At 46.3% G+C, this 21,530-nt stretch overlaps 1 protein-coding gene and 1 long non-coding RNA gene across 5 annotated transcripts in view; both read left to right on the top strand.

Annotated features, from left to right (window-relative positions):
• Positions 1-537: 537 nt before the first annotated feature.
• RBM15 (RNA binding motif protein 15) lies at positions 538-3,754 on the top strand. The gene has a single exon (XM_054648777.2). The coding sequence runs from the start codon at positions 635-637 to the stop codon at positions 3,458-3,460; it is 2,826 nt and encodes a 941-aa protein (XP_054504752.1). The 5' UTR covers positions 538-634; the 3' UTR covers positions 3,461-3,754.
• A 6-nt stretch (positions 3,755-3,760) lies between these two features.
• The window catches only part of LOC143695713 (uncharacterized), a 28,153-nt gene continuing 10,383 nt past the window's right edge, over positions 3,761-21,530 (top strand). For 2 of the 4 annotated variants that reach the window (XR_013185229.1, XR_013185226.1), the window contains exons 1-2: positions 3,762-9,454; positions 17,696-17,859. This is a non-coding gene — a long non-coding RNA (uncharacterized LOC143695713). Of the gene's footprint in view, positions 9,455-17,695; positions 17,860-21,530 lie in introns of all 4 variants that reach the window. The other 2 variants (XR_013185228.1, XR_013185227.1) reach the window with 2 other exon arrangements.

Below are 21,530 nucleotides of genomic sequence, written 5' to 3'. Positions count from 1 at the left end.
GTTGAGGGGTGGGAAGCGCCTTTTCGTGACCGGCGTAGGGATCAGCCAATCAGATAAGTGCAATGGGTTGATTAGTAACCAATGAGCAAAGGGGCTGGGGACAGAGGAACTCGCGAGATTTCGAGAGGTATGATGGGAACCCACTTCTAAGCGAGAGAGCCAATGGCAAAGAGTGGGGCGGGGCCGCAGAACCATTATTGTAACTGGCAGGAAAGCGAGCCAATCAGAAGGCGGAGATAAGTTCGGCCCAGTGTTCAATGGGCAGCGAAAATCCTCCCATGGTTGAACAGCCACGATTGACAGGTAGGACCGTCCAATGAGATCGCCGCGCCCTTTCTAACTGCCCAATGAGCGAGCGGGGCTGGGAGGCGCGCGACGGCGGCAATTCCCGCCCCCCCCGCGGGAGCACGGGGCTGGCTGGCAGACCGACAGCGCAGCGGGCCAATAGGAACGCGCAGCGCTAGGGGGTGGGCGGAGCATCCCCGCGACGGCAGCCAATGGGCGAGGGCACCGCCCTGGGCAGCCAATGGGCGCGGGGGGGGCGGCGCGCGCTGCCGGCGCGGCTCCCAAGATGGCGGCGGGTGCGTGAGCGGGGCGGTCGGGGAGGCCCGGCGGGAGCGCGGCCGCCGCCGCCATGAAGGGCAAGGAGCGCTCGCCCGCCAAGGCCAAGCGCTCCCGGGGCGGCGAGGACTCGGCGTCCTCCTCCTCCTCCTCGCGCGGCAGCAAGAAGCCGAGCGGCTCGTCCGGCGGAGGCGGCGGCTCCAACGGCGGGAAAGCGGCGGCGGCGTCCGGCGAGAGCAACAGCGGGAGCGGCCGGCGCGGCGCCCACGCGGACAAGGGCGGCCGCGCCGGCAGCCGCGAGTACGAGAGCGGTTCGGCGGCGGCCGCGGGCGGCGGGGGCCGGCACGGCTACAGCGGTAAAACCGCGGAGGCGTCGCGAAGCAGCAGCAGCCGCGGCGGCGAATCGCGAGCGGCCGCCGCCGCCGCCTCCTCCTCCTCCTCCTCCTCGGAGCCGGGCGGCGGCGAGTACAAGACGCTGAAGATCAGTGAGCTGGGCTCGGCGCTGAGCGACGAGGCGGTAGAGGACGGGCTCTTCCACGAGTTCAAGCGCTTCGGCGACGTGAGCGTCAAGATCAGCCGGCTCCCGCCCGGCGCCGGTGCCGCCGACGAGCGCGTGGCCTTCGTCAACTTCCGCCGGCCCGAGGACGCGCGGGCCGCCAAGCACGCCCGCGGCCGCCTCGTGCTCTACGACCGCCCGCTCAAGATCGAAGCCGTCTATGTCGGCGGAGGCAGCGGCCGCCGGCGCAGCAGCCGCTCCCCGGCGCTGCTGGACAAGGAGTCTCCCTACGGCACGGCGGCGGTCGGGGCGGTGGCGGCCGCCGTGCGGCACCCGCCGGCCGGGGCCGCGCAGCGGGCGCTGTCCCCGGCGGGCAGCGGAGGAGCTTTGGGATACCGGGACTACCGGCTGCAGCAGCTCGCCCTGGGCCGGCTCCCGCCGCCGCCGCCGCTGCCGAGGGAGCTGGAGAGGGAGCGGGACTACGGCGGCTTCTACGAGGCGCGGGTGCGGCCGGCCTATGGGCTGGAGCGCGTGGCCGGCGTGGCGGCGGCCGGGGGGTTCCGCGGAGGAGGAGGAGGAGGTGCCGGGGCGGCCGCTGAGGAGGAGATCAGCCCCGAGGATGACCAGAGAGCCAACCGCACGCTGTTCCTGGGCAACCTGGACATCACCGTGAGCGAGTCGGACTTGCGGCGAGCCTTTGACCGTTTTGGGGTCATCACTGAGGTGGACATCAAGAGGCCGGGGCGTGGGCAGACCAGCACCTATGGGTTTCTTAAGTTTGAGAATCTGGACATGGCGCACCGGGCCAAGTTGGCCATGTCAGGGAAGGTGCTGCTGCGCAACCCCATCAAGATCGGGTACGGGAAAGCCACCCCGACCACGCGGCTCTGGGTGGGCGGCCTGGGGCCCTGGGTGCCCCTGGCTGCCCTGGCCAGGGAGTTTGATCGGTTTGGCACCATCCGCACCATCGATTACCGCAAAGGGGATTCCTGGGCCTATATCCAGTACGAGAGCCTGGATGCGGCGCAGGCAGCCTGCACCCACATGCGGGGCTTCCCCCTGGGGGGGCCGGATCGCCGGCTCCGCGTGGACTTTGCCGACACGGAGCATCGGTACCAGCAGCCCTACCTGCAGCCCCTGCCCTTGCCACCCCCGGCTCATTACGAGCTCGTGGCGGAGGCGGCTGCTTTTGGGGCTCACCGGGGAGCCCCCCCTGACCCTCTACGGGGGGCCAGGGACAGGACACCACCGTTGCTCTATAGAGACCGTGACAGAGACCTTTATCCTGAGACAGAGTGGGTGCCCCCGCCGCCCCCTGTGCGGGACCGGAGTAATCGGGCAGCTGCCTATGACCCACTGGAAAGCCTGGAGCGCCGCCGGGATGGGTGGTCCTTGGAGCGGGACCGCGGGGAGAGGGAGCTGGGCAGTAGCAGTAGGGATCAGCCTAGGAAACGGAGGCTGGCGGAGGATGGAGGCCGGCACTTGGACCGTTCCCCTGACAGCGAGCGCTCCTCTTCCTCCCGAAAGCGCCACTGCTTGGCCACGACCTCTCCCCCGGACCGCAGCCCCGAGCTCCTGGGAGGCCGGGAGCGTTACAGTAGTGACCCTGAGCGCTCATCCCGCTTGCTCCTCTTGGAGCGACCTTCCCCCATCCGGGAGTCCCGCCGGGGCAGCCTGGAGCGGGGACAGAACGAAAAGCGCGACCGCAAGAATTCCGCAGAGCGGGAGCGCAAACATCGCGCTGCTGCCGCCCAGGAGTGCAAAAGTCCGGCCAAAAAGGACGAGCGGGTGGCGGAGGGAGGTGGTGGAGGCTCCCGGCTCAAACCTCCTCCCCAAAAACAGCAGCAGGATGGAGCAGCGCAGGCAGGGGCAGCGCCCAAGCTGTGCCTGGCTTGGCAGGGGATGCTCCTGCTGAAGAACAGCAACTTCCCGTCCAACATGCACCTGCTCCAGGGGGACCTCGGAGTCGCCAGCAGCCTCCTGGTGGAGGGAGCGACTGGGGGGAAAGTGGCTCAGCTCAAGATCACCCAACGTCTCCGTCTGGACCAGCCCAAGTTGGATGAGGTCAACCGGCGCATCAAGGTGGCGGGTCCCAACGGATACGCCATCCTGCTGGCCGTGCCCGGCGCCTCCGACAACCGCTCCGCAGCCGGGGCTGCCGAGGCAGCCACCACCTCCACGCAGAGGCCGCTCAGGAATCTGGTGTCCTACCTAAAGCAAAAGCAGGCTGCTGGGGTGATCAGCCTCCCTGTAGGGGGGAACAAAGACAAGGAGAACAGCGGGGTCCTGCACGCCTTTCCGCCCTGCGACTTCTCCCAGCAGTTCCTGGACTCCACGGCCAAGGCATTGGCCAAATCAGAGGACGACTATCTGGTCATGATCATTGTCCGTGGGGCATCCTAAGGCCCTCGTGTTCTGTTCCCAACCCTGCCTACTCCTCCATGCAGCCCCTCCAGCGTGTGCCAGGTGCTATGGGATACAGCCTTAGCCAGCCCTGTCGTTATTTTAAATAGATCTTTGTTTGTAGGTGACTTTCCCGGGCAGATTTTTCTGTTACTACATTTTTCTATAAAGATAGAAGCCAGAGAGGTTGGTTAGGAGTAGCGTGAATAGGATATTTTGAGAATTCCCTACCAATGGGGACAGCAGGGAGGCTCAGCCTGCTTTGATTTACAGAAAATAGAAAAATAATAAAAGTGGGGGTGGGGGGGAGGGGGGGGGGAAAAGAAAAACTCCTGTCTTCTTAATTTAGATTCATGTCCTTTTTTCATTTCATGTATTTTAAAGCAAGTCCCAAGAGCTCATCCTCGAGAGAGCTCCAAACCGAACAGACCAGATTTAAAGCACTCAGTGGAAATGGAAAACCATAACTTTAATAACAGACTGGTGTCACCTCCTCTTTTGAGTCCTTGAAATTCCGTGTGGGCCTCAGGCCAGGGGCCCTGTGTGATCCCTTCCCTCGGGAGCCGCAGTGGTTTCCCCGTTGAGTCGCGTGGCTCAAGGTCGACGTTTTTCAGGTGAGCAGCAGCTGCTCTCGGGTACACAGCAGAACACTGAATTCCTTTTTGGAAAGGGATTCCTTTTTCATCCAGTCCCCCCAGGTGCATGCACTGAAACTGGGCTTTTTAACAGGTGTATTTCCCTGATTTCCTGGTGTATCCCATATGTGCACTTTGGGTTTGTAGCAGTGACTAGGTTTGGTGAAGAGCTGAGGACTTTGTTGCAAACCAGGAATGTCTTGTGCTCACTCTGGTGTGCAGGAAACAAGGAGGTGCTTTAAGGAGAACTTGAGTTATATTGTGGGGTTTTGGTTTTACTGCCTTTTTTTTTGTTGTTGTTTTGTTTTGTTTTCCAAGAGTTGCAGGTTCAGTGGGGTCTGGTTCCACAATGCAAACTGAGCAAGTAAGTGCTTCTCTCCAGAGATGCTTCTCATTCTGTGATAATTTAATTACATAAAAGTTCTCATTAACATTTTACCTCTTTGTTAATAGCAAGGAACTGCTGTCTGCTAGGGACTATTCAGGTACAGTGTGCAGTGGGCATTACATGAGGTTTATCATGGGCACCTGGAGTAAAGTGGTTTTAGCATCCTGGAGAAATATTAAAAATACTCTGAGATGCTGAGGTTTGAGCTCTTGTTCTTGTGATTCAAGGATGAAACAGTTTGCAGGTTGTTTTGTTTTTTTTTTTTTTCCAAAGAACATAGTTAATTTTTTCTTATTTTTTCCCAATCATTGGGCACTTTTCTCCAGCTGTCTTAGCCACCTTTGGTAATTCAGGCATTTAGGAGGGGAGAAGGGATCTCAATCCCTGATGTGATCTAATTCCATGATACTCTGTTTAACAACCAAAAGGATGTTGCAGCAGCTTCTAAACTGAAGTGTAAATCTCACTGTATCTCTTTACAGGCCCTAAAATTGTAGTCTTGCACTTAAACCCAGAATGTAATCTTGCACTTAGCCATGTTTTCAGGGATTTGGGCAACGGAGAAGCGACGCTGCCTCTCTTGGTCCATGCTCCAGTAGATTCCTTGGATAATTGATACAGGCATGAGTTGATTTCTGTTACAACTTGCATGGCAAAAATCAAATTCAAAGTGTGGAATAGGATGCGAATAGGAGACGAAGGAGGAAATGTCTTGAATGTATTTTATGGGTGTAACTGAACTTGCTTGAGTTTCTGTCACAAAAATAGGAATTTTTCTTACTGCACCACTTGTCAGAGAGGGCTGTGGTTTAAAAGGGCTTTGGTTCCTTTATTTGCCCAAAATGAGTGGACCCAGCATCCCAAACATCGTGGTGAACTGAAAATTTCAATGTGGCAGCATCTCTTAAACACAGATTTTGTTTTTTATACCTACTTTTCTTTCTAAATGAAAAGGTGAAAGCCTCATTTAATGCTCTTAAATTTGAGAGTAAAATCCAGGATTTCTGGGTTGTCCTTCAATGTGAATGTAAGAGATGGCAGAATTCAGCTGTTCAGCTTACTATTAACAAGGAGAATTTTTGGGAATGACACCAGAAATGCAAATCACTGTGTTTAAGAAGATACAGCGTGTTTACCACTTACTGCAAAGAATGTTTTAATTGGAGCAGGTGCCTGTTGTGTGTCAGCAGGTGAGCAATGCTGCAAGTGCTGCTTGCATTCAGAGGGAGTTTTCTGGGAGATTTCTGTCATCTGACAGAAATCACTTGCAAGAGTTTTCTAGGAAAGAGACTTGACCAGCTGAGAATTTAAATCTGCCCAAAACTGGGGGGAAAAAAAGCACTAAAGTTTGTGTTGGACACTGAGAGCAGCATTTGTTCCTCTGATCCGCAGCAGGCACCTGCTTAAAAACCCATAAAACTTGGGGTCAACATAGCTTGTCAAAGCCAGCTTGGTTTGGGAAGCCTTTTGGGAAGAGCGTGCTAGGTGCACTTCCATTTTTCCTTGGGAAATCACAGCGGTTCCAGCTGCCACTGGCTGTGAAATTATGAAATTTTGTTGAAATTATGCTGTGCTGGAGGGCGAGGAGGAGCAGGCGAGGCTGTGTTTGACTCCAGGTTTTCTGGTTCCTTATTTAACGGAGCACCTGCTTCTTTGAATCTGGTTTATTTGTGGTTGCTGCTCTGTTTTGTAAGCAAGGATTTTAACACCCTTTGAGGGTTCTTGTGGCAAAACTTTGAAAGGTTTTTTTTGCCAGCACTGAATTCCCGTGCTGCCGTCCCGGCTGGGCGGGCTGTGCTTTCCTCCTTGGTCTGAGGTGTTCCCATTGGAGTAACTGTCCACTGAAGTTGGCTTAGCCAGGGCTGAAGGTTTAGAAGCCTGTGGGTGATACCACTGTGTGTAGAGTAAACCAGATGTAGCAGTTGTTGGCTCTCTCCTTGTGTCTGGCATTAAGTTGCTCTGGCGAGAGCTCAAAATTCCCTCCCGACCTTGTGTGCAGCTGATGTTCTTCTATTTCATTAGTGTGTTGAACTAGCCTGGAAAAAGGATGTGCTTTTCCTGAATCATTTCATCCTTGTGCTTTATGCTTTGGGGAAAGAACCTCAAATGACTCGTAGTTCTGTTTGAGATTTTAGTTTGTTGTTTATTTCTTTCAATTGGAAACTTTGCGCAACTTCCTTGGCCCCTGGCCAGTGGCTTTGTTTGCCACGGGAACACTGAGGTTATCCTCAATCCAGAGGTTTTAGGGGCACAAATACCAACACATCCTTGTCAGCCTCCCAGAGAGAAAAGGGCAGTATTGCCAGGCAGACAAACCTTGCCCTCTCTCTCTTTTGTTTCCTTCAAGGATGTTAAAGATGGAATATTTCGGTGACAACTTTCTTGGCCTCTATGGAGAGCCAAGTTTTATGAAGAATGAGTTTTAATTTCTTGTGTGGGTTTTGGAACCCTCTGGTTGATGATAACTGAGGTCAAAGGCCTGAGGTGTTAGTGGGGAGGAGGAGGAGTGAATCAAAATTGTGAAGACAAGTTCAAAAACTCTGAGGACTCAGGGAAAAATGCCTTGGAAAATGATAGTTCCTGGCTCTAAGCAAAACAGTGTTCAGGGCAGCACTCCTGGGGAGTGCTGTGTGCCCAGAGGGGAAGAAATGGTTGTCATGTGGCTCTAGAGCTTTTGGGGTTCTTTCCCCTTTGTCCCCCTGTTTATTTCTTTATAGCACTGAAGGACAGATATTCCAATGATTGGTAGACTGAACGATGAGGTGATTTTTGTATCAGGCTTAAAGCAGACCGGGTGCAGAGAATGGTTCATTGAATATTCATCTTCCCGCAGTTCCCATTGTGTGAAAACGATGGCTAGGAGATATGACTTGAATAGTAACAATTTTAAATTTTATTGGGTGTGTCTTTGATTTGACCTTTTAATATTGGCATTGTCTGCTGTTAGAACTGCACAGCAGAACAAGAGCAAAAGAGCTGTGTAACACTACATTTCATGGTTTTGTTGATAAGTTGCCTTCAGGAAATACCCAGTGAGGAAAGTCAACCGAATTAGCAAAAATTAGGTTGGTTTTTCTCCTGGTTAATGATTTCAATGTGCCCCAAAAAATGTTACTGCAAGTTGAGTCATCATCAGTACTGTAAGCCTAGTTTTATCCTGGTCCAAAAAGAAGCCCTGCACTACTTGTTTTGCATCTATCCCTAGAAGGCAACTTCATTCCGAGGTTTCATGCCCATCGGTGGTATTGGTGCTTTTTGAAGTCCAAGTAGAATATTCAGAAAGGCCTCGTAGCTCTTTATGTTCATCTGTATAATGTAGGGAGGGGAAAAACCCAAATCTGGTGTACACATTTGTATTGAAATAACGTTTTTTTTCCTCCTGCAAGCAAATCTGGTGGACTGCAGAAGACAACCGCATGGGATACCAAGCTCTAATGGACCTTTGGGAAGAGAAGCTGTGGCTTATGTGGAATTTACATGGGCCTCCTGGTGGAAGAAAGCTTATCTGTTTAGTATTTGTGCATTTTACTAAAATGGCAGCTTTAAAAAAAAAAAAAAAAGTTGTGTATCTGCTATTGTGATGCCAATGCCCGTGTTTTAAGTGGAAAAAAAAAAATGACCTCTTTGCTTTGTGCTGTGTACACAAGATTGCTGGAAAAGTAAAGGAATACCCTTTTTATGGCTCACACAGCTTAAAAGTAGCTGTCACTCAAACATGCGCTCACAGTTGAGCTGATTTTGTTTCATTCTAAATAAATTGTTTCTTTTGAGGAAAATGGTTTTTCTGCCTGGAAGTGAATTGACGACAAACGTTTGGCCCCCCTGTGTTGGCAGCGGAGGGGTTCCTGCTGCTGCTGCCCAATTGAGCTGATAGTTGTGGGTCTTGAGCAAGAAGCAGGGAGAGCACCGACACTTTTGCGTTGATCGACCTGTGGTACCAGTCAGAAGAATTTGTGTCTGATGGCCTTGCTGTGGCCCCCGTGTTTGCAGTGAAAATGGGGGCACTTTGCTGCGTTTCTCCTCAGCAGGACGGGGCAGCGCAAGAAGCAGGGAAGCACCACCCTGCGCCTCGGAACGGTGGCCAAGTCTGGGGCTTCGCTGCTTGGAAGAGCTGGAGTTCCTGAATTTTAAGTTTCTCTGATTTATTTTGTTCACCCAACATGTTTGCCTTTAGTTTTGATTCTTGGTTTTTTTTTTTTTTTTTAATTTTGAAGAAAAAAAAGTTTCGAAATTGCTTTGAATCTTTGCACGTAAAACCTTTGCACCAAAATTGCCAAAAGAAAAAGAGAAATGAGTCCTTAAAAGTGTTTAAATGCTGTTAATAAAGCCTTTCCTGCCGTACGCGAGGCGCTCCTCCATCTCCAGGGGCTTTTCAGCAGTTGTGGGTTTAGTGCTGAATGGATGAAGAGTTCCTGAGAGCTGGAGGCGGTAATTTAAACCTTTGCGTGGTGTCTCAGTGCCTTATTTTGACCGGTTTTGAAGCCAGTGGTTCCACACGCCTCGGATGTGCATGTGCCCTGCTCGCGTCCCAGCCCCGCCGCGCGCTCCGTGCAGTCGCTCCCGGTGTAGTGCAGACGGGGAGAGGAACAGCCTGAAAACGTTGTGTGCTGTAGTTCTCCTGTCCCGGGGGCTCCTGAGCTTTGGAAAGCTGTTCCCGTGCAGGAGCACAACTCCGTGTTTGCTGCAGGAGACTTCGGGGCGCGCCTGAGGACCGCGGCCGTCGAGAGGAAGCCGCAACTGCTGCATCGTCGGCTTCAGGAGCTCCCGTGCTGTGCTCGTGGTAGAATTCCTGTGATGTGCCATGAAGACACCTCGAACGCTTGCCCTGTTTGCCTTGACACACTTTAACTTCCATGGATAACCCCCTGCAGCCGGGCAGGAGCTTTGCTAGGCTGCAGATGCCTCTCAGCCGACGGATGCTGTGGTTGTGCTCTGCAAGGTGTCAAAGCGCTGTGTAAATCCCTAAAACAGGTAAGGGGCTGGAAGAGGTTGGACTGAGTTGTAATGTAAAAGAAGATTGTTGTTCGCCTTTTGTTGCCTTGATTCTCCAGTTTATTAATGCTTACTAATTGTGGTTTCTTCAGTCACCGTGCTGTTCCTCCTGCTTGGGAATGGGGGCAAAGGAGCCGACTCTTGGATGTGCTTCCCTGTTGGGGAGTCCCGTTGAGAAACAGGGCCCTGCACATAAAACTACATGTTCTCAGCTTGGCAAGCTGGAGGTGTTATTTTGACTTCATGAACTGCTTGAATTAACACTGCTTTAACCCAGAGTAGTGTTTATAATTTGTATGTGGTGATAAGGAAAGCCAAGCCAATGATTTGGCAAATTGTCTGTGTTTGTGGGATGCTGGTGTAATAATTTAATGAAGCTTTTTGTTGTAAATGGGAGCAATTGTAGATATTGGTGGTTATGAGGGAAGGGAATTGGAGAGGGGAGACTCAGGAGATGCCTTTTCTTCTAGAAGTTGCTGATTGTAGTTAAAATTCCTATTTTTGCAATGTATTTCTTGTGCTGTTGAGATACAACCTCTGAATCTCCTTTGAAGTGTTGTACAATAGGTCTGGGGCTGGTAGCAATAATGGGAGATGTGTTTCAGCCCCTTTGCCTGGGCTGGGGGGTTGATGCTGGCAGGAGCTGGGTGATCTGTCAGTGTACCCCAAAAAAGGGGCTCTTTTTGGCAAGCTGCTCCCCTGCTCAGGTATCCAGGTGTTTGTGTCAGGCCTTGGACACTATCCCACTTTTTGGGTGTGCTTCAAAATGTCAGTGGCTGTTCCAGAAGAGTTCTGCCTCTCTGAGTCAGATTTCACTGTCTGTTTAACTGGGAGATGGTTCCCTGTCTCCTTTACATCATGCATTTATTCCAGAGACGCAGAGGTACCGTGGGATGTGCTGTGGGATGGTTCTCCTGCAGTCACTTTGCCATAGCGAGTTGTTTTTTGGGTGCTGGCTCTGCCCCTCTGCCTTCTGAAGGGCTTAGAGGGATGCTCCAGTGGCCAGGTAGAGCCAGGCTGTTGTTCAAACCAGTCTCTTGGAAGGGTTAAGTGCTCTATATGCATCATATTAATTTGGCTAATGAGACTTCTGGGGAAAGTGGATTTATAAGGAGAACCATTTAATTAACTGCACTGCAGCAGAGAGCAATGCCAGCGGATTAGATGGGAGCAGGTTATTTGAATTCACACATTTTTTTAGAACTGTGCTTTTACCAGCTGCAGCTGAATTAATAAGTTTAAAACATCAGATGGCCCAGATTCTGCTTCTGGCCAATAATCTTGTGTTGGCCTCATGCTGCTGGTTTACTATGAAATGGCAAATGCTCTTGGAGGAAATGCTCCCACCTCGTGTCCTGGGCTCTGGGGCAAAGACTGCAAAGGGTTTGGTCAAACAGGCAGAGCACTGGAAAGGCTCTTGGGCTGCTGGCTTTGTGATTCCCCTTGTGTTTCCTGCGGTTCTTGGCTCAGAGCCCTGTGCCTGAGTGTAATTAGAGCTGCCTTGAGAACTGGGTGAGGTAAACTCCTACGCAGAGTAAGCTCTGAGGGACCGGGTCAGTGCACGTGCTGTGATGGGTTTGACAGGAGCCTCCTGCTCTTCATCCTCTTTGTCCAGAGGTGCCTGTAGCAGGAGCAGAGAACGTGGATGGTGGCACAAAGGTTGCTTGTTTTTCCCCCTTTGTACCCCACTCCAGGGATGTATTAATTAGACATTGGAACCCGGGGTGTGGATGCTGTCAAACGTGCTCCTGGTGCTGTGCATTAATGAGTTGCCAGCTCCCAGCCCAGCTCTTGGGTTTGAGCTCCTGTGTGTTGTTTCAGGATGGGGATGGGATGTGCTGGGCTCCACAGAGGAGCTGTGGATTAATTGTGGGTCACAGCTATTTCATCTCCTTATCTGCCTGCCTTGACCTTCATGCCTAGTTCTGCTATTGCATCTGAAGATCAGGCTGGGGGTTTTTAGCTGCCCTCAGGATTTCCTGTCCCCAGATGCAGTGAGAGGTCAGGCCAAGGTTTAGCAATGCACACAGCCTGACCCAGCCCCGAGCTGGCAGCGTTCCCTGGCACTGCTGCCCTTTGTGCAGGGGAGCTCTTGGATCCTGCAGCCAGCCTCTCCTTTCAGATGCATGTGCTGCATTTCCAGGCTCTACAATTGCACGTTTTCTGGAGTAAAATGTGCACATTTACTGCACACGTGCAACTGTGCAGCCTGTGCACGTTTTAGATGTGGCTGGGGACACAAATGTGTGTCTGAGGACACACGAGGGGTGTGGAAGGGTTTGAGTGAAGAGAAGCCAGTGAGGTCTCCTGGGGTGGTGGTTGAGCTGTTTGCTCATGGAGAGGAGATGTCCTTTGGGCCATGGAGGTGTTTGCAGCCCCCTTGGCCGAGGGATTGCTTTGGTTGTTGCTGCTGGGCTGCTCCAGCTCTGACCTGGACAGAGGTTCAGGGCAGGATGAGGTCCTGAACCGCCTGAGCTGCTGTTGAGGCTCGTGGGATGGTGAGAAAAGGGGATGTTGGTGTTTCTCATGCTGCTCCTCTCGGGTGGGTGAAGATAAGACTGTGAATGAGGACCAGGAGGGACTCTTCATCAGAACTGGACTGGCAGGACAAAGGGAAATGGATTCAACTGAAAAATGGGAAATTTGGCTTTGATATTGGAAGAAATCCTTCTGTGTGAGGGTGGGCAGGCCCTGGCACAGGGGGCCCAGAGCAGCTGTGGCTGCCCCACCCCTGGAAGTGTCCAAGGCCAGGTTGGGCAGGGCTTGGAGCAACCTGGGACAGTGGAAGGTGTCTCTGCCATGGCAGTGACAGGAACAAGATGAGTTTAAGGTTCCTTCCAACCCAAACCATTCCAGGGCCAGCCCAGCTTTCCCCCCTGGCACTGAGGCACAGCCTGCTCTGAGCTCTCAGCTCTCTGAGGGTGCCTTTGGTTCCTCGTGGCTCTCAGAGCTGCATGCCAAGAGCAGCTTGAGGCTGGGAGAGCCCAGTCCCCAAAACCCCGTCCCTGTCACCACCCTTGTGTCAGCCAGGGTGGCTGTGACTCCTTCCCAGCTTGTGCAGAGGCTTGAGGGGCTGGAGCTCAGTTTATTGGTGTTCTCTTTGTCCCTGGGGTGTTGTAAAGACACCCTTTGCCTCTTCCTTCCAGAGTACAATCCTGGCTCTATCTTGTCCACGTGAGCGATATCTATAGGGGAAAGTTTTGCAAAGATTGGTGGTGGCTTTGGAAAGGCAAAGTCTGCTTTGGAAAAGAGACTTTGACCTAGGAATTACTTCTGGAATTGTTCATGGCCATGAACAAGAGCTCCCATCCCCTTTGTGGTTTCTGCAGGCTGGAAAATTTTCCCATGGGGATCTCAGCTAAAGCTCAAACTTCTGGGTTTTCAACATCTGCTTTAATTTTTGTTCATCAGAGATGCTGATAAATTCCCATGGACTTCAGTGAGAACCATTATGGTATCTTTAAACATCTTTATTTTTGTTTTCCAAACAACTCCCACCTCCTATGAAGGCTTCCAGCTCCTCAGAAATGAAACTTTTAAATTCAGGCTCTGCTAAAATGCAGCCTAATAAGGCTCTGCATCATAAACACAGCTGCAGGACATGTTCCAGGCCAGGGGGAAACCAGCACCAAAAAAAGAGTAAAAAGAGTGTTCCTGTTATCAGTGTGTGTGAGGGCAAGTAAACAGCCCAGACCACGAGGGATCTGCCAAACAGGGGAGGGAAGAACAGCCACATTTCCTGTTGCTGGAAGGCCCTGGTGTCACATCCTTACCCAGCTCTTTTAAATTGCTTTTGGCTCTCTTCATGTGGTTTAAGGTGAACACAGGGAACCCCAGCAGCGTTGGTAGCTGAAGCACCTTGTGTGGGGCGGTTTTTGTGCTGTGGAAAAGCTTCTTGTTCCCCTTTAAAATGGGAATTTTGGAGATTTCCCCCTGTGGTTAATGAGTGTGCTGGGAGCAGTGCAGAGGAGCAGCTTTGCAGTGGGTTGGGTTCAGACGAGCCCTGGAAAGGGTCAGAGGGAGATCCCAGGGATGGGGTTAAACCCAGAGCTGTCACCCCTCACCCTGCTGTCAGGAAAATTAACCCACAAACACCAGAGGTTTATGTCCAAAAAGGAGACAGAGGAGTCCTTTGGCTTTTTTATCCCAATAAAGGGAGAGGCCATGGGGCATTGCCCTGGGATCTCTCACATTTTTGGAGAACGCAGCCTCCTTTTTATCCCAATTTCCTGGACACATTTCCCTTCTCTCTTTCCCCATTTCTGAGGTACTTGAGAGGTACAAACTTCCCAATATGCCTGATACCGAAGATTTCCCAAAGATTTCCCTCTAATGTACAACCCTCCCTTTTAATTTTTAATTCTTACCGAATTTAGGGGTTTTCCCCATTGTTTCTTTCATCTCTCAATGTTTAATTTCGTTTATCAGCAAACCTAAAGTTTATTTCTAAAGATAAATACCTTTTTCCATTTATCAATCACTGGAATCATTGTTTCTTTTATCTCCCAGTGCTGGTTTTATCTACCAGCAGCCCCACAGCTCGTTTGGAAAGACAAATCCTCTATTCCTGTCACTGCTCTCAGGCAGCTCAGGGGGTGTGGGATTCCCAGGGAGACCCCAGGGATGGGGTTAAACCCAGAGCTCTCACCCCTCACCCTGCTGTCAGGAAAATTAACCCACAAACACCAGAGGTTTCTGTCCAAAAAGGAGACAGAGGAGTCCTTTGACTTTATCCCAATAAAGGGAGAGGCCATGGGGCATTGCCCTGGGATCTCTCACATTTTTGGAGGATGCAGCCTCCTTTTAATCCCAATTTCCAGCCACATTTCCCTTCTCTCTTTCCCCATTGGCTGAGAGGTACAAACTTCCCATAACACCTGATACCAGAGATTTCCCAAAGATTCCCCTCTAATGTACAACCCTCCCTTTTAATTTTTAATTCTTATGGAATTTAGGGGTGTTTTTTCAAGGGCAGAGCCTGACCACAGAGTGTGGGGCAGGGAGAGGTCTATTTTGTGTATTTGGCATGCCTAAATCCATGTTCTAGCTGCTGTATCCTGCCTTTCAGTGAGGCAGAATACAGAACAAGGAAGGGAAAGCTGCAGTTGGTAGCCAGGACACTCAGGGGTGTACAATGACTGTATAAATTATAAATAAAAATACATAAAGAATATATTTATGATTTATAAATATATATATGAATATATAAATAAATATATAAATATATTTTAAATAATATAAAATAATAGAAATATAACAATATGTATGAATTAATTAAATAATTCTATATAAATATATAGAAATTTTATAAAATAATATAAGATATAAATAATATGTATAAATAAATTAAATAATTCTATATAAAACATATAAAAATGTCTATAAAATAATATAGATTATAAGTAATATGTATAAATAATTATATATTAATATGTAAACGTTTATATGAAATAATATATAATAGAAATATGTATAAATAACTGTATATAAAATATATAAATAGTTCTATAAAATAATATAAAATATAAGTAATATGTATAAATAAATTAAATAATTATATATTAATATATAAATATTTATATTGAATAATATAAGATATAAATAATATGTATAGATAATTATATATAGAATATATTTTAAAATTATAAAATAATATAAATATAAGTAAATAAATAATTATATATTAATATATAAACGTTTATATGGGATAATGGACAATATTAATAATATGTATAGATTAATTAATTGTATATAAAAAATATAAAATTATATAATATATAAAATTTAAATAACATGTATAAATAAATTAAATAATTATATATTAATAGATAAACGTTTTATGGAATAATATAAAATATAAATACTATGTATAAATAAATTAAAATATAAATAATATAAAATCATTCCAATGTGTATGGGGCATGCAGTGTGCTTCCTGCTGTGAGCTCCAATTGCACTGACTTTGCTTTGATAGACCTGAGCTGAGTCTTAGCAGCTTTTTATCCTGGCATGTGGAACATCCCTTGAGGAAGGTTTAAGACCCAGCAGGTGCCCACCCCATAAATCAACCCTGCCTGGCAGGTACTGGGAGCAGGTCCTGGAGGCTGCCCAGGCTCCTCCTCCAGGGTTACACCTGGGAGTAAATCACTGGTAGCAATGGAGAAGCGTTTCCCTGCCAGGGATGGCGCCCCTGCACCCAGCTCTGGATGGCACAACCCCAGCAGGGATCCTTGTCTTGTTGGAGAAGCCACTTCCATATTTTCTTCTTGCTTTCTTAATCCTGTGGTGCTAAAATGAACCAGGATTCAGGGTATCAGACCTCTGTCTGTCAGTGCTCTAAAAAATAATTGTCTAAATGAAGTTGTTAAGTTTTTTTTCCCAAAAGGGCTCAGGTGTGTTTTAGCAGGACCTTGTTGAGGTACAGTGAAAATTGGAGGATGTGTTCTCGGGTTCCTTTGGTCACTCAGATTCCTTCCAGCCAGCTCTGGTTCCCTGCAGGTCTCTGGATCTTTGGAGAATTCTTTAGTGTTTAGTTTCTCTGCACCGTGATTTTTAGAAGGTTTTTAAACCGATGAATCCTGGTTAAAGTGCTTCCAAATGTGATTTCCCAGCAAGATCCAGCTGGCCATGGCATATTATCCCACGTGCATGGGCAGGAAAATGTCCCCTGGGTGACTCAGGGCATAGTGCTGAGCCTGGCATTGCTTTTCCAAGGGGTTTGATTTATTGTCAGTGAAATCTTGGAAAAATCCAGGAGGTTTTTGGTGATTTCTTCCCAGTGCAGAGGGTGGAGATGCTGCCTGTGAGGTACCAGGAGGGATCCAGTTCCCCACTGCCTGCCCAGGAGCAGGAGGGGTGGCTGGGAGGGCACCACCCTTCCACAAAACATTTTTCATGCTCAGGATCATTTTTAGCCATTGCTGCTAATTTTTTTCTGCTGCAGATGAGTAAGGGAAAAATTTCCTTTGGAGGGGGAAAGTTAAGGGAATGTAAGGGAGATTAAGGAATTCAAGGGAAATGTAAGGAATGTAAGGGAAATGTAAGTGAAATGTAAGGAAAATTAAGAGAATGTAAGGGAAATGTAAGGAAAATGTAAGGGGAATGTAAGGAAAATTAAGGGAATGTAAGGAAACTTAAGGGAATGTAATGGAAATTTAAGGAAATGTAAGGGGAATGTAAGGGAAATGTAAGGAAAATTAAGAGAATGTATGGGAAATGGAATGTAAGGGAAATGTAAGGAAAATTAAGGGAATGTAAGGGAAATGTAAGGGAAATTAAGGGAATGAAAGGGAAATGTAAGGGAAATTAAGGGAATGTAAGGGAAATGTAAGGAAGATTAAGAGAATGTAAGGAAAATGTAAGGGGAATGTAAGGAAATGTAAGGAAAATTAAGAGAATGTAAGGGAAACGGAATGTAAGGAAAATTAAGGGAATGCAAGGGAATGTAAGGGAAATTAAGGGAATGAAAGGGAAATGTAAGGAAAATTAAGGGAATGTATGGGAAATTTAAGGAAATGTAAGGGGAATATTAAGGGAGATTAAGGAATTTAAGGGGAATATTAAGGGAGATTAAGGAATGTAAGGGGAATGTAAGGAAAATTAAGGGAATGTAAGGGAAATGTAAGGAAAATTAAGTGAAATGTAAGAAATGTAAGGAAAATTAAAGGAATGTAAGGGAAATTAAGGGAATGTAAGGGGAAAATTTACAGGAATATTTTCCCCATGGAAAAGGTGCTCAGGCCTAGGCAGGTTTGGAGTGCCCATCCCTGGAGGTGCCCAGGGAATGCCTGGAGGTGGCACTCAGTGCTCTGGGCTGGGGACAAGGTGGGGACCAGGCACAGCTGGCACTCGACCATCCAGGAGGGCTTTTCCAACCTTAAAAAATGCTGGGATTCTGTGAAGGGAGCAGGGACAAAAGGGATTTTCTACTCCGCCTCAGATTGCAGCTTTTAACCTCATTTGTGTCCCAGCCACCCCTGCTCTTGCATTTCCCCACACATGAGCACTTGTGGTGGTCTGCACTGTGCAAAATCAGCTTTAGGAAATGATTTATTTGCACCATGGCTTCGGTGGGATGGAAAAAACCTTCCTGGGGCAGGTGTTCCCATCTGCACTGCTGCTTTCTCCCATGCACGTGTTATATCCTGCAGTAAAGAAATGCATTTGGTTTTCAGAGCTGCCAGGGGAACTGAACCATCTGTTCTGTGCTTGCCTTCCCAGCCCCAGGTGTGAGCAGAGAAGTGTTTGACCACCAGCCTGAGCCTGCTCCGTGGAAAAACAAAGGTTTGAAGACTCTTCAGCCCCTTCCCAGCCCACTGGCAGGATGGTGCAGGAGTTTCTCATTGTGGGCATTGGTTTCCTCAACAGTTTTGGATAGACAAGAGGTAATTGTGGCTGGAGAAAGGTGCTTTAATAATCAATGATTAATAATAATCCTCTGCAGGATTATTCTGGGGGCAAATAAAGGCTGGTGGTGCCCATCCATGGGCTGGGATGTGGGAAATGGGAGCTCCTGAGCTGTTTGCTCCTCTGGAGAAGGAAAGAGGGGAGGACAAACACTCAAATTTTGCTAAATGAGGGTAAGGAATTGGTGACATTGGGGGGGACAAGAACTCCAATTTTGCTAAATGAGGGTAAGGAATTGGTGACATTGTGGGGGACAAGAACTCCAATTTTGCTAAATGAGGGTAAGGAATTGGTGACATTGGGGGGGACAAGAACTCCAATTTTGCTAAATGAGGGTAAGGAATTGGTGACATTGGGGGGGACAAGAACTCCAATTTTGCTAAATGAGGGTAAGGAATTGGTGACATTGTGGGGGACAAGAACTCCAATTTTGCTAAATGAGGGTAAGGAATTGGTGACATTGGGGGGGACAAGAACTCCAATTTTGCTAAATGAGGGTAAGGAATTGGTGACATTGGGGGGGACAAGAACTCCAATTTTGCTAAATGAGGGTAAGGAATTGGTGACATTGGGGGGGACAAGAACTCCAATTTTGCTAAATAAGGTTAAGGAATTGGTGACATTGGGGGGGGACAAGAACTCCAATTTTGCTAAATGAGGGTAAGGAATTGGTGACATTGTGGGGGGACAAGAACTCCAATTTTGCTAAATGAGGGTAAGGAATTGGTGACATTGGGGGGGACAAGAACTCCAATTTTGCTAAATGAGGGTAAGGAATTGGTGACATTGTGGGGACAAGAACTCCAATTTTGCTAAATGAGGGTAAGGAATTGGTGACATTGTGGGGGACAAGAACTCCAATTTTGCTAAATGAGGGTAAGGAATTGGTGACATTGGGGGGGACAAGAACTCCAATTTTGCTAAATGAGGGTAAGGAATTGGTGACATTAATCTGATGGAGAGAGGGCAGGACTCTCCTTAGGATCCTGCAGGTTTGGAGGGGAACTTTATTGGAGCAGATGGGAAAGTCACAGCCTTGGTTTTCAGTAGATTATGTTTTTTTATCAAGGGCAGAGCCTGACCACAGAGTGTGGGGCAGGGAGAGGTTTATTTTGTGTACTTTGAAATGCCTAAATCCATGTTCTAGCTGCTGTATCCTGCCTTTCAGTGAGGCAGAATACAGAACAGGGAAGGGAAAGCTGCAGCTGGTAGCCAGGACACTTAGGGGTGTAAAATATATAAATTATAAATAAAAATACATAAATAATATGTTTATGATTTAGAAATAAATCTATAAATATAGAAAGTATATTTATAAATAATATAAAATAGAAATAATATGTCTAAATTAATTAAATAATTCTATATCAAATATATTAAAAGTCTGTAAAATTATATAAAATAGAAATAATATGTATAAATTAATTAAATAATTCTATATAAAATATATAAAAATCTATAAAACTATATAAAATATAAGTAATATGTATAAATTAATTAAATAATTCTATATCAAATATATAAAAATTCTGTAAAATTATATAAAATATAAGTAATATGTATAAATAAATTAAATAATTCTATATCAAATATATAAAAATTCTGTAAAATTATATAAAATATAAGTAATATGTATAAATAAATTAAATAATTCTATATCAAATATATAAAAATCTATAAAACTATATAAAATATAAGTAATATGTATAAATAAATTAAATAATTCTATATCAAATATATACAAATTCTGTAAAATTATATAAAATATAAGTAATATGTATAGATAAATTAAATAATTCTATATTAATATATAAACGTTTATATGGAATAATATAAAATATAAGTAATATGTATAAATGCATTAAATAATTCTATATTAATATATAAACGTTTATATGGAATTATATAAAATATAAACAATATGTATAGATAAATAAAATATTTATATATTGAAATATTTTCAATTATATAAAATAATATAAAATTTAAATAATATATATAAATGAATTAAAATAATGTATAAATAATATAAAATAATTCCAGTGGGTGTGGACGGGGTGGGAGGTGTGGACACCACATCCTGCTGAGTTGTTTCTTGGTGGCAAAAGAGGTGAAAATACCACAGGGCTTGTGTTGAAAGGAGGAAGGTGTTGAGCAGAGGCTGCATTTAGAGGCATAGGGAGAGAGCAGAGCAGAAAAGGTGTTGGAATTGTGTAGAGTGGGAGCAGCAGGTGAGGAGCTGCTGGGGTGGCTCTTTCCATCCCCACAGAGCTTTGGTCCCACTCTGTTAAAAGCCAAAAGCAGAGCTGCTCTTAGGGAGATACAGAAAAAACCTAAAATCCTGAAATGCCTTTCAGAAAGAAACGCTAAAATCCTAAAGCTTTAGGATTGGCAAACCTCCCACGTGGTTCCTGTTGCAGCAGCAAAGCTGCTGGTAATGTTTGAGTTGGTGAGAGTGAGGAACTTTGTTGTTTCACGAGGTGAAAACTCAATTTTTTTTTAAATGAAAGCTTCATCCCTGCTGCAGAAGGGCTTGGCTGAGACCTCAGTGCAGGATTGGCCGAGTTTGGTTCATCCCCCTGCAACTCCCAGTGCCTTAAACACCTCAGAAATAATCATTTTATCCAGAAATCCTGGTGCTTTGGAAAATGCCCCCTTGGGGATCCTCACTGATGTTCTCTGCTCCATCCCAACCCCAGAGTGGTGGGTGCTGAGGTTTCAGGTGTAAATGGATGATGGTTCCAGTGGAAAGGACAATTCCCAAAGCATTTGCTGCCTGCAGATTCCTGGGAGAAGCTGTCCAACAGCATATGAAAAATGAACTGCTTTGTAGCACTGATATTCCCCATTCCCTGGAATTTTCCCCTCATTTAAGCAGTTTTTTGGCACTGTGTAATTGTGTAACTGCTGCATTTGGTCCATCATTTATTGAGGAATTTTCTTACCTGTGACAGTGTTGGAGCTCCTTGAAACTGTTACAGGATTCTGTAGCTTTTTATTAAGTATAGAACACCTCATTTTGGGCTTGAAATAATCTGTTTCACATTTAAATGAGTGTTTCTATATGGGAAACAACTCTCTTGCTGGGGATGAGGAATAAAACGGGTAAGGAAAAAAATAGGATAATTAAATCTCCTTAATAATTAAAAGGAGATAATAATAATAATAATAATAATAATAATAATAATAATAATAATAATAATAATAATAATAGAAAAGTAATAATAATGATTATTAATATTTATTAATAATAATAAATCATATAATAATCTCATTAATAATAAAAAAAGGAAAGGTAAAGAGAAGGCTAATGCCATTGGCTGGAATGAATATCCCAGGTTGACATAATAATTTCAAATACCCAACTTTTTACCATCATAATTTCAAATACCAAACTTTTTACTATAATAATTTCAAATACCAAATTTTTTACTATAATAATTTCAAATACCAATATTTTTACCATCATAATTTCAAATACCAAACTTTTTACTACAATAATTTCAAATACCAATATTTTTACCATCATAATTTCAAATACCAAATTTTTTACTACAATAATTTTAAATAGCAAATTTTTTACCATCATAATTTCAAATACCAATATTTTTACCATCATAATTTCAAATACCAAATTTTTTACTATAAT

Source organism: Agelaius phoeniceus, chromosome 25 (assembly GCF_051311805.1).
Source record: "Agelaius phoeniceus isolate bAgePho1 chromosome 25, bAgePho1.hap1, whole genome shotgun sequence".
NCBI classification, from domain to species: Eukaryota; Metazoa; Chordata; class Aves; order Passeriformes; family Icteridae; genus Agelaius; species Agelaius phoeniceus.
Note: the sequence above shows the minus strand (reverse complement) of the source record. Positions and strands in the feature narration are given on the sequence as shown.

Coding starts and splice junctions, on each gene's coding strand:
- RBM15 (XM_054648777.2), top strand. CDS start 635: ATGAAGGGCAAGGAGCGCTCGCCCGCCAAGGCCAAGCGCTCCCGGGGC.